Source organism: Melampsora larici-populina, assembly GCF_000204055.1.
Source record: "Melampsora larici-populina 98AG31 unplaced genomic scaffold MELLAscaffold_3, whole genome shotgun sequence".
NCBI lineage: Eukaryota > Fungi > Basidiomycota > Pucciniomycetes > Pucciniales > Melampsoraceae > Melampsora > Melampsora laricis-populina.
In genome coordinates, this window is record NW_006768767.1 from 1,227,311 (window position 1) to 1,239,853 (window position 12,543).

Consider the following 12,543-nt stretch of genomic DNA (forward strand, 5'->3'; position numbering starts at 1 on the left):
CTATCTCACATTGATAACGCAACTAGTATAGTTACGCTAGAGCTACGGTAGCTCGATAACTGGAAAAAAAGTCTCTTGTAAAAGCATAAAATTACTTGTAATACCCTTGATTCACCCCTAAATGTGCTCAATCATATACATACAAAAAGGAATCGGAACAGCATGAAAAGACATGTGAATCTTGAGCATGATCTCTATTACTATCATGTCACATTAAAATCAAATTCCATTGGACTTAAATCTTTTCAACCACTTCATCCCATGTCCTATTCGCGTCCAAAGCTCTAGAAATCTCTACAGTGGCTACACTTGTTCCAGCATCAATATAGGGATAAGTTCTTAAGATAGTTAACACAGAACGATGGTTTAAGGAAGTAGTTGACAGAACTGAAGTTTGTAATTCAGATAATCTTTTACTTGATGAATTGATAAGTTTTTGTGTAAGTGAAGGTAAAAGGCTCCGATTTGAAATTCGGATTCTTAAGTCTTCAATTTGATTACGGATTAATCAACTTGTAAACGGGTTTAATGATTCAAATCAAGATAAGTGTAGGTTGTGCTATTCCTGCTTCATCTATTTGTCCTATCTTTTTGTTTTTGATGGGTGATGGTGCTGGATTTTATATAAATGAGATGATCTTAATGATGTGGTCTTCGATTTTGGAAATGAGATCGATTGTTGTATCAAAATAAGCTCCTTTCAAAAACAGTCTGATCAAAAACAAAACGAGAAAAGGATCAAAAATCTGGAAGCGCTCAAATTGATCAAAAAACCTTGCGACATTTCTTTCAAACGTTTTGATTGAGTCGAAGTGATACAGCTCCGAGATTGGAATTCCTGTTTTCAAATACTTCTTCATGTTGATCCAGACCAAAGGGAGGTCCAATAAGTTTAATAACTCTTGAATGACAACTCATCTGATTCGATACATTGCTGGACAGATGATTATCCTTCAGTCGCCTTGTTTCAAGTGAAAAGTTGAGTAAGAGGTAAAGTTTTAAAATGATTTATAGATTGAATTGAATAGGTCAAACCCACAAGTTGAGAATGAGAGTTGATAGGAGTTGATATTACGTGATCGATCTGTAATTGGTGGTGATTAGTGATGTTTTTGTTGAAAAGAGTGTATTTACAGTCGTTTGCAAAAAGCTTGCCACAATTTCACCGCCAAATAGCTCGAGTTTTGCGGGCAAATTTCGGCAAGCTTTTTGAAAACAACTGTACACCACGGGAGGGTCTTTTGTCCGAAATTGGCCTGACGCCGTCTGAGAATGGCCAGGTCAAAATACGGCCTGAAGACCGACTCAAAGCCCATCTATAGGCGGGCTGATGGCGGCCATATTTCCGGCGTGTAAATCTGAGAAAAAATCAGATTGATAGTGGACTGCAGGCCATCAGTAGGCGGTCTGCTGCCTGGCATCCTTCATGGACCAACGATCCGCCTGCAAAAGGCCAACAGACCGCCACCAGACAGCACCAGACACCCACCATGAACATCGGCAATTGCACAGCCAGCATGTCGCACCTCCGCAGTACGCAGCAATCCCATGACAAAGAACAACTTTTAATCTTAAATGATAAGGAATCAAGAAAACACTTCAATCTCCTTTCGACTAGAATCATGATGTAGCCAAAGGTCAAACTGTTACCAATGGTCAAATTCGTGGCTCATCAGGTAAGTAGCACTCTCGCACTCACTCTTCCTTCCGGACTTCCTCCTTATCTCGCAGCATTGTTCCCTATTAACAAATCACCCCCTCCAATTCATTGGCACTCGATCTTTCTCGACCTAGCTGGTGGAGGCGGTACCCCAAACAACTCATCACTATTCTTCGAAAATCCTAAAAGGTTTTTGACTCAAGGAACATGTCATTTGGTTAGTTACAATTTGACCTTGTCATGTTGACGTTCATACATCTATTTCCTTTAGATTATACAAGCTTGTCACTCTCAGTTATCAAGTCACCTCCTTATCATCGAGTTGAACACATTTCTAACTTCATTCCAAGCTTTACCAATGCTGACATCAACGTGACCTTGTTTTTATTTGTCGGCCTCAAAATGTACAACAGTGCGTTTCTAGAATGACTCGATCAACCCAATCATACACACTCGGATTCTTTGTTTCATTGAATTCAAATCTTAAACTCAAGCTTCGATAATTTAACCACCATAAAGCTACTGCTTCTCATCTGGATCTCGATTGATTTTTCCCTTGCTACTGACCACTGTCTTTTTATGTTGTTTGAATGTGATTAGTGCTGCTCCTGTTGGTGATGGCCATGGTTGTAAGGTGGGTTCGCATGATAGAAGCCTCTCGCTATAGTTGTAAGTCAACTTCCATTCAACTAACCTCAGAAAGGTCTCCAATAAGAATGATTAATCTCTGAGAGGGCTACTACTCATTGCCAACCATTTTTACCAGTTCATACCTTCGCTTCCCAGTACCCACCTAGCATAATTTACACTTCCTCTCTCATAAGACTTGTAAATAGACTGTGAAATCAAATATTTAATCTTTTGTATTATCAATGCGCCCACGAGCTGAGCTGAGCTGAGCCCCCCCGTGAGCCACAAAACACCCGGTCCAAACCTGAACCGGATCAGAAACGAGTTCCGAGTGCAGAAAACCCGCCAGAGGTGTCGGGCTTTAGAGCCAGCTGACCGTCGAAAGGCGGATTGCAGCTCGCCAGCCGGCCCAAACAAGGCGGCCTGCAGGCGAGCCCAGCAGGCGCCTGCCAGACTTCTTGCGTGAGGGCCATCTGTAGACGGCCTGCCCCTCTGCAAAGGCAGGCCGTCTGCCGTCGGCCTGGCGAGACCGTCTGTAGGCGGGCAAAACGCATCTGTGGTGTACATATGGCCGTATTAGGAAAGTTCAGCCCTGGTCAGCCCCTTACGGTTCCTTACGCGCAACATAGCTACTGTAACGGGGTGCGGGGCTGATGCGTAACTCAATAAAAAACACCCCGTTATCCAAAGGGGCTAACGTAACTCATCTGAAAAAGACCTGTTACAAGAATCTGCCAACGTAGCTTTTTTGAGACACATTGAGCTATCAGATAGCGTGCCGCTTAGAGTTACGTTAGCGTTACGCTAGCGCTACAAGCAGCGCTGCTGTCTTGGTGTTGGTAGTCGCGACACCGGATCTGAACCTAGCAAAGGAGCGAAGCCTGATAAAATGGGAGTTCGCAGCAGCCAACCAGAGCTCCAACACCGCAAACAGCAGTTGGAAGAACAGCAACTACGACAACAGTAGAGGTGGGAAGAGAGCCAACAATAAGTTCAGCAAGAACAACAACCAGGGTGGAGGTCGAGGCTACCAAGACAGAAACACCACCTACGGCGGAAATCAAAGTTACGCAAAAGGAAACGGTGGTTTCGGGTTTGCACCTTACAACAACCAATATCACACCCTCCCCGCTTTTGCATACCCGCAATATGCAAATTACCAACCGTACCAGTACGCGAGCGGAAGCAACCAAGGTTTCAGCCATTCAAACGCGAACACCGGTCCAAGCGAACCAAACAACCAGTTGGCAATAGTTCCGAAGCCAACTTCAGGGACCAGCAGTGGCCAAAGAGGCACACTAGCAATAGTCCACCGGAACAACGCAAATAAGCAGCAGTGGTAAATTTTCAAACCTGCAATACTTCCTCTCTTTCCCCAAATTATATCACCTACACTCCTCTCACAAAAGAATGCGCACTCCTCAACCGACCCTAGAAATTTAGGTCCAATAGGAAAACCAGGTTTTCAAGAGGGGGCGGTGTGTGAAGGAAAGAATTGGCCTTTGGGATGGGATGATTGGTTTCCCATTCTCAGTTTTTCCTGTGTTGCCTAGTTTTTGTCCTCTTCATACCGTTTTGAAAAGTTCCAATGTCAATATAAGTCATAGACACATCAGAGAACAATACAAGGTGCCAAGCCCATAAGAGCAAGGCCCTAATAAAACTGACCACGTGCCCGGGGTAATATCCAAGACCGGAGGCACCAGGACAAAAAAGTCCCAAGACAAAGCCCCACAGAGAAAAGGGGGCGAGAGAGAGTTAAAAACATAGAGAGAGACATTTTACTTACGATAGCACCCCCGTTTCCAAAACCAGTGTCCCTCAAACGCATTCAGGCGGCGAAGAGACGGAAGCAACCACAATAAAAGTTGGAGGTACTCCCCAGGAGGAATGCACCGGGACAAAAGTGGAAAGCACCCAGGAGGGTGAGCAAGTCCACTGATATAGCAGAGTCTTTGCCATACTAACAAACCGGAAAACCGACGCAGGGAAAAAGCGAGAGCCAGAGCTGAAGCCGAACAGGAACTGGCCGACGGAGATAACCTGCAAGATGAATTTGGTAGAATGGGAGAAGATGTTGAGGAGGCACAAGATTTTAGATAAACATCAAAAAATATTAGTAGGTTTCAAGGAGGGTTTTGATCAGGGCATACCTGAGCACTCGACTGAAGGCCTAGAGTACTATTCACCTCCGAACCACGAGAGATCAGTGGCCGGAAACAAGGTGATGGTCAAAAAAATACAAAAAGAGTTGGACTCCGGAAGGATGAGAGGGCCATTCTTGGTGGAGGAGGCTCAACAGTACCTCGGGTTCTTCAGGACCAGCCCGATGGGAGTGGTGACAAACGGAGACAGTTCAAAGAGGGTAATAAACGACCTCTCCTTTCCTGAATTTGATGAAAGAACACCGTCAGTAAATTCATTTGTTGACAAGTTGAGATTCAAAACTACCTGGGACGACTTTGCAAAGGTAGCCACGTTTTTCGTAGAGACAGAGGGAGAGTTGGAATTGGGGATTTTTGATTGGGAAAAGGTGTATTGCCAAATCCCGACACACCCAAGCCAATGGCGGTTGCTGGCAATACGCACCAACAAGGGATTCATAATCCTGGACACGAGGGGTATCCTTTGGGGGTGTGGCAGGCTGCGGAAGTTTTGGTGGGCTGGCAGACGCCTGGAAGGAGTTGATGAAGGCGGAGTTTGAGTTTGCGGAGGTGTTTCGTTGGCTAGACGACAATCTGTTTGTCAAGGTGAAGGAAAGAAGAAAGGCAACATCTATGCTCGACGTAGTAGAGGCCAGTGCAAGATTAGGAGTTAAAACCAACAACAGAAAATACTCGGAGTTCAAGACCGAACAAAAGTACATAGGTTTCATTTGGAACGGAAAAGAGAAATCAGTGAGGTTACCGGAGGAGAAGTTAAAAGAGAGGAGGATGCAAGTGGACGAAGCATTAAATCAAGTCGGACCCTTCTCCTACCAGGAAGTAGAGAATTTATCCGGAAAACTGCACCACCTGACGTACATGTTGCCACAAATGAAATGTTTCATCCCAAATGTACACCACTGGATGGCAACATGGGTAAACAAGAAAGCCCTGCGACAGATGCCGAATAACGTTAAGGAGGACCTCTGGGACTGGAAGAGGATGTTGAAGTCGTTTACCAACCACAAATTACTACCGAAGAAGGAGCTTCTAGAGCTAGGCTGGGGAGGCGACGCAGCAATAACTCACGGAATTGGCGTGATCGTAGGCAGCAAGTGGGCGCAGTGGAAATTGAAAGAAGGTTGGAACTCAACAGACGAACTCGGCGTGAAGCAAGACATCGCCTGGGCCAAGACTATAGCTGTGCGGCTAGGCCTCGAAATGGCAGCAAGATCCCAAATAGTGAAGGGACGGAGATTGGTGTTTCTGACGGATAATACGACCACAGAGGCCGTAGTTCAAAACCTGAAATCAAGACATGTATCAGTCAACAATGAATGGAGGATAATCCAACGGAGATTAGTCGAGCTTGACTGCGACCTCAAGGAGAAATAGGTGAACTCACTGGCAAACGACGCCGACGATCTATCTAGAGGCATTAGAATCGGTCGAGAAGATCAAGATAGGCTGCAAGTTGAGATACCGCAAGACTTAAGAAGGTTCATCAAAGCGTCCACAATTCCAAACAAAGCACCAACAGTTACGATATGTCCAGACCCAGCAGCAGCAGAGAAAGGCCTAACTTCAAGAAAGCCGTGAATGAGATAGAGGACAAGGAGGAGAGGAACATTGCTAAGCACATGGTGGGAGGAGCTTGGGCCGAATCAACTTTGCAAGGCTATAGCAGCGCGGTCGCTAAATTCAAAGAGTACATACTAGATCAGAAGAAAGACTGGGAGAAGGCGGTTCCGGTGAAAGCGGTAGACGTATACGGTTTCATAGTTTGGGCTGGTCAGTCGGAGGCGGACAGGGATACGGCAGCGAGGAGGCTCATCAAGTCCAAAACAATCGTCAAATATTTAGCAGGCCTCCGAGCCTGGCAAATGGCGACAAAGCTTGTACCCCCCAACCTAGACCAACGCGTGATCAACGCTCTACTCCAAGCAACGGAAAGGGCGGAAGAGCAGATCTCACTAGAACCGGGCAAGACAGACGGGAAAGGACCGGATGGAAATGAGAAAATACTGATAATGCTACGTGAGTTGATTGGGCTGGTATGCGATCTAGCGGGTAGGACAGACGTACAAGAAGCCATAGCATTGGCAGCATTAGTCGCGTTCTGGGGCATGATGCGCCTAGGGGAGATTACGCGCCAGTTGAGATCAGAAGGGATGTTAACTTTTGGCGACTTAAACTTCAAAGGTTCAGGGGAAAAGAAAGTGGCAATACTGACCTTGTGGAGAGCCAAGACAGCGAACCCAGGAGAGGTTCAAATAATCCGGCTCCCTTCGCAACCCTCAATTCTGGACCCAGTCGCGGCGCTGGAGAGACTGAAAGCCCAATTCCCATCCCACAGACCCGACGATCCGCTATTCGGTTTTGGAGCAGGAAGATCAAGGGTGCCTCTTTCAAGACGTTTGTTGATGGGAACCCTGGAAGAACGTTGGGGAGCGGGAGGTGTGAGAGTAGGAGGATGGTCCGGGCACTCCTTCCGTGTAGGAGGGGCATCACTGCGTTGGAATCTCGGCTGGGAAAAAGAGCGGATCATGAGGCAAGGTTGCTGGAAATCAAAAGCAGTGGAATGCTACCTGAAGGAGTACAGCGAGGCGGAGCTGAGAGAGGCGAAAACCCTTCTGTGGTCAATAGACAACCGGAACAAGAGAGAACCAAGGGCATTGGAAAACGGTATTGGAGGAAAAAGGTAAGCAGAAATCACCTCCCAGAGTTTTTAAAAGAGATGGAGGCGAGGAACTGAGAAATGATCGTTTATTCAGTACAACCAAATAAGTTTCAGTTAGAGTTTAGCCAAGGAAGAGGGTAGCGGAACTCAACGACAACACCTGTAGCCAAAATATACAGACCAACCGTGCATAAGAAGTTCCTATAGGAGTAGCATGTGTATGAATTGTAGATCTTCCGAGGAGGCTCAGCCCAGTATGAGGTAAAGCTTGTGAAATAAAATTCTACTCGAGAAAGACACCTGAGAGAAGTCTCGGATTGAGAGAAGCAAGAGAGTCCGTAGCTGCCACCGAGTTTGGGGCAACTCACCATACCGAGTCTCGGTAGAAACTACGGCAGATGGGAGGTGTTGAGTTGCTCCAAACCGGTAGCTCACAACGGCCAATACGGAAAACAGTCATTTGGTTTGCGAGGGCAGGAAAGTTTTCCGACCCACGCAGAACCAGGGCGGCCTGCGGCCCGCCACCCCATAAAGCTCCACCAACCTATGAGGTCATAGGAGGGGGAGTTTCAGGGTGGTATATGTGAGTAATGCACATATAGCACAGAACTAATGTGCTTAGAACTAAGTAGAAACTTAGCCACTCAGGATGGATGGTTATTTATCACAATGATTCAAGGTTAGAATTCTTCCATTGAAGCTTTTCAAAGGTCCCGCAAACCTTCCAAACCCTGATGTAAGCTGGAGGCATACATCAAGTTGTGGATTCTGAGTTCTTTGTGTTTATACAACAATACATTTATTCAATACAACATCTATTTTGTCTGAAGATGAAATATATACTCAATAAACTGCTGTTCAAAATATTCTCTACTCAATCTTGCTGATGACCCCCATAGACCTGCGAAGGTCCTGCTTCACCCTTTTTGTACATGAAGATGAAACATGAGGAGCCCTTGTAAAAGAAAATTGTACTGAAAGGACTCCAACTGAGAGTGACCAATTTTCAACTTTACTCTGTTTGGTTCTGATTGCTATGCTTCCAACACAAACACAAAATCCTTGCACAACAAAGGCCAAGTGGACCAATGATCACGAGGAATACAGGATCAACTTCTTGATTGCTGAGAAGCAGGAGGCACAAATGGCCAAGACAGGGCAGAAGACTTTGACATGGGAGACATGCACAAACAAGCTGAAAGGCAAAGAGTGATGCAAAAGTATTGAAAAGACCTTTGACCATTGCCAGAGAAACTTTACCAAGGATCTATGTACCATGAGGTTTTTATGATACCTGATATAGAAGCTGATTTTGTCTCTCTTTGCAGCTCAAAGGGGTGTTCTATGTTGTGAAAGGGTTGAGCAAGTACAGTGGAATGGGGTGGTGCTATGCAGATCAAACCCCTGATGTCTCAAAAGCTGTGTGTGCTAGATTGGCAGAAGATGACTCAAGTGTAGCCAAATGGGCTCCCAATGGCATCAAGTGCTTGAAGTCCCTCCCTGCGGCTGGATTTGGAACGCTCACTTAGTGTAAAAAGACAACATGCTGATTGCATTTCTTTATGATATTCATAAAATCATTTTTTATTTTACAAGAGGGAGTACCAGAAGAAGAAAAACTGTGGGATATTGAAGATTTAATTGAAGAAAAGAGACAGAATAGATAATAAAACAGGGATAGAGAACTTCCAATGGTATGATTAAGAGATTTGAATCTTGCGCGTTTCCTTGTCGACTTTGACTTTGGGAACTTTGACTTCTAAGACACCATCAGTAAAGCTCGCTTTGATTTGATCATGAGTGATAGCTTCAGGGACGGCAATTGTGCGACTGAAGGTTCCAAAGGATCGCTCAGAAACCTGATAATACATTCACCACGTGCTCGTCAGGTCAAATTGTTGGTGTTGGGGGACAAAACTAAGGATACTTACTCGGACATTGCCGGTGGAATGTTCAGAAGAAGACTTAGTTTGACTGCTAACAGTAAGTCGGCCGTTTTGAAGGTCAATGGAGATATCCTCTGTGTTGAAGCAAACTCATCAGATCAAAGTCACTCGGGCACGTTTGCAGGAATTACGATCCTACACACCTTTTTTAGCACCAGGTAATTCAGCCGTCAAGATGAAATCGTCACTTGTTTCCACAATATCAATCTTTGGGCGAAGTACTCGGCTGACGATGCTTGAACCTTGCTTTTCGGCTGAGCCCGAGTTGGGGCCGTTTCGATTGGAGCTTTTAGGGCCGTTGGGAGCTGGGCCGTAACGATCGGTGACCAGTTTATCAAACATGGATTCGAAGTCATCCCATTGAGTAGGTACAATTAGAGAGTAAGACATGGTGAGTTGTCAAAAAATGGGTTTGCGAGTGAGAGTATTTGATTGCCTTTGAAGCGCTGGTAGATTGCTAGCTATTCGATGATCTGATGATTACATCGCTCTGAAGGATGCTCCTTTTATAGACGAGAGGCGACATATGCCTCATGGAAACCTGGTGATGGCAGAGGTTGCAGAGTCCAACGCAATCGATTGATCTACCACTTGATGGCTCACACTAGAAAAATCTAGAAAAGCCGCTGAGCAGCGCCACACCAAGTTTCACCGAAGACTTAGATAGCACCCCGACGAGTGTATCGTGGCCCTCGGTACCCGGACCCATCAACTTCATCAGATTAGGCTGTACCCGGCGAAAGTGTCGGTACCGCAAGTGTCAAGCAGAAAGTGGATTTTTTGTATGCGATTCTTGACGCTCTGATCCAAACCAGACTAATAACATGAATCAACAAGGTCGAGAATTCGCGAAAATCTTCGCACAGCAAGTCAAGAACTTAGGACACACCAGTGGACGACCTGGTGGCTCTGGAGGTGGTAATTTTGGAGGTGGACCTTCGGGGATCGGGAAAGCATTGGGGGGAGCAGGTGGTTTGATGTTGTTGGGAGGTGCTGCCTTGACCCTGAATTCAGCTTTGTTCAACGGTATGTCCGTATTTTCATATGATAGAAATCTTCGTGAACGCTGAAGCCAATGCCGAAATAGTCGACGGTGGGCACCGGGCGATCAAATATACCAGACTTCATGGAGTGAGGCCCGATGTATATAACGAGGGAACACATTTTGTGGCAAGTGGCAAAGTTGACCCTTGATTCCAGACGCATTTGATTCTCAAGCTTTAGATGGTTCGCTTTGGTTCCCTAGATTCCATGGTTCGAGACTCCGATCGTGTATGATGTGCGTGCCAAACCTAGAACGATTGCTTCCTTGACTGGTACCAAAGGTGTGTATCTTCAATTTGGATCTCGATCACTCACAAACACTAATATTTTCATTCTCCTTAGATCTACAGATGGTCAATATCACTTGCAGGGTCTTGTCACGGCCGAATATCGAATCACTGTCAACGATTTACCGTGAGCTGGGGACCGATTATGACGAGCGAGTCTTACCCAGTATTGTGTAAATGAGGAAATTACTACACGTCCTATGCGCTAGCAAATCACTGACCGTGCTTTGACTGGAACAATTTTGAGCGTAGAAACGAAGTTTTAAAATCGGTGGTCGCCCAATTCAATGCGTCCCAGCTTATCGGTCAACGAGAGATGGTATCTCGACTAGTGCGAGAAAACTTGACACGCCGGGCATCAAGATTCAATTTGGTTCTCGATGACGTCTCCATCACCCATGTCACATTCTCTCCTGCATTTAGTGAAGCGGTTGAAAGTAAACAAATTGCACAACAGACTGCACAACGTGCTGCCTTCTTGGTAGATCAAGCGATTCAAGAGAAACAGGCTACAAAGATTCGCGCGCAGGGTGAAGCTCGAAGTGCAGAACTGATTGGTGAGGCTGTTAAGCAAAACCGAGGTAAGCTCCATCGCATATATCTAGCATTTATTTATTACTGACTAGTATGTATGAATCTCTCGGGTCTTGACAGGTTTCCTGCAGCTCAGACGTCTTGAGGCTGCTCGTGATATCGCCACGGTAGTTGCGGGAAGCGGCAACAAGGTTATCTTAGATTCGGACACCCTGATGCTAAACGGTAAGTCTCACTGTTATTACTGAAGCCTTCAGTGGTGGCATTGAATATTGAATCTTGCTCCCTGATTAGTGAACGACGAGTCCTTGAGTCGCCAGAAAAAATGAATGATAACATTCAACTTTTATAATGTATCCAGAATGTACGGTCACCGTAGTGGTTACAATCACAGATGAGTCAAAGTTACCCACCAGTACCCACTAGCCCGCTTGAACAAAAAACCCCTACTCTTTCCTTGAGGTCTGGATCCGAATTCACGCTGTCTTCCATGTACCATGCCCGTTGCGATAACTTCTATTGAAATACCTAGTCATTATAGCTCCCCACCAAAGAATGAGGTCACCTTGTGACTTGACCATATGTATATCAAGATGTTGCTGAACAGAACAGCGATGCATGCCAATAACAATAAACTTGACTGATGCAGTTGGTTCTGATGGAAATCCTAACTTAACAATGTCACTCTTTCTGTGTAGGAATGACAGACTTATATTTGAAGTAAGACAGTGGGTGATGAGAACACCAATCTTATTTCCGTGTGAGTTGAAATCTCTTCAGTAGCCCAAAGATTAACCTTCTGAGAGTTCTCTGGTCAGAGTATGTATTGAGCATGAGATGGGGTAGGGCCACTTGGTGGCGCCCAGAGCAGCACATGTTTTCCACCTGAGATGGAATTTGGTGTGATCTCTTGTTCAGCGTCAAAGACCCCCTAGCATATATGGTGTACATAGGATAGTGAAGTACAATCTTGGCTGGAGCGTTGATGTACATATTTCCCACCACCACAAGTTGAGAATTGGTGGCCCTCAGGATATCAACACAGAGGATTATTATAAATTTCCCTGTACAATCTCTTGGTTCAGCTTTTGACCTACTTTTATTTTTGGAAGGACAATCTGAGGTCACCTTGGATCCTGATAATATATGTGATGAGGTTCAGAAGAAAGATGATTTGAGATTTCTCTTTACCAGTAGTGCAAGAATCTTGGCATTTATGCTTGGATTACAAATCAATTCCAACTTTGATTCATTTACCATTCTCACTTTCAGATTTTAACAATTATCTCAAATACCTTAACTTTTGGACTGATCATACATTTAACACTACAAGAAAGATAATATTTTCTGGGCAGAAAATTAAATTATTGATACACAAAAATATTGAGAGGCCAGGAGGAGAGCAAAAAATGAATAAAAATATGCATCTTGTTCCCTGCGTTGAGAACTTCACTCCGCATGTTTTTCCGTATTTTTACAATCCATATTGATAAGTGTACTAACAATCAACCTTCACAATCATCCAATTACAACCTGTAACAAGCACTGAAATTTGGCTCATTAGTGTTTAGAGAAACTTTTGATTTCTGAAAATACTCATAACTTTTTCAATTCCGGT

General features: G+C 45.0%; 3 protein-coding genes across 3 annotated transcripts; 1 reads left to right on the plus strand and 2 right to left on the minus strand.

Annotated features, from left to right (window-relative positions):
* Positions 1-3,153: 3,153 nt before the first annotated feature.
* Positions 3,154-4,070, minus strand: MELLADRAFT_102300 (uncharacterized protein; the record flags this gene model as incomplete). The annotated part of the gene is made up of 3 exons (XM_007405297.1): positions 3,154-3,338; positions 3,455-3,721; positions 3,959-4,070. 3 exons carry the CDS (start codon positions 4,068-4,070, stop codon positions 3,154-3,156), a joined length of 564 nt encoding a protein of 187 aa, XP_007405359.1.
* Positions 4,071-8,868: 4,798 nt separating this feature from the next.
* On the minus strand, positions 8,869-9,099 carry MELLADRAFT_32133 (uncharacterized protein; the record flags this gene model as incomplete). Its single annotated transcript, XM_007405296.1, has 2 exons — positions 8,869-8,973; positions 9,046-9,099. Coding segments are annotated over 2 exons (159 nt in total), but the record flags the coding sequence as incomplete, so codon positions are not given.
* Positions 9,100-9,824: 725 nt separating this feature from the next.
* Positions 9,825-11,594, plus strand: MELLADRAFT_70784 (uncharacterized protein; the record flags this gene model as incomplete). Its single annotated transcript, XM_007404951.1, has 7 exons — positions 9,825-10,086; positions 10,148-10,230; positions 10,307-10,385; positions 10,447-10,564; positions 10,644-10,972; positions 11,046-11,150; positions 11,220-11,594. The coding sequence occupies 7 exons, from the start codon at positions 9,885-9,887 to the stop codon at positions 11,252-11,254; spliced, it is 951 nt and encodes a 316-aa protein (XP_007405013.1).
* Between the last annotated feature and the right edge of the window lie 949 nt (positions 11,595-12,543).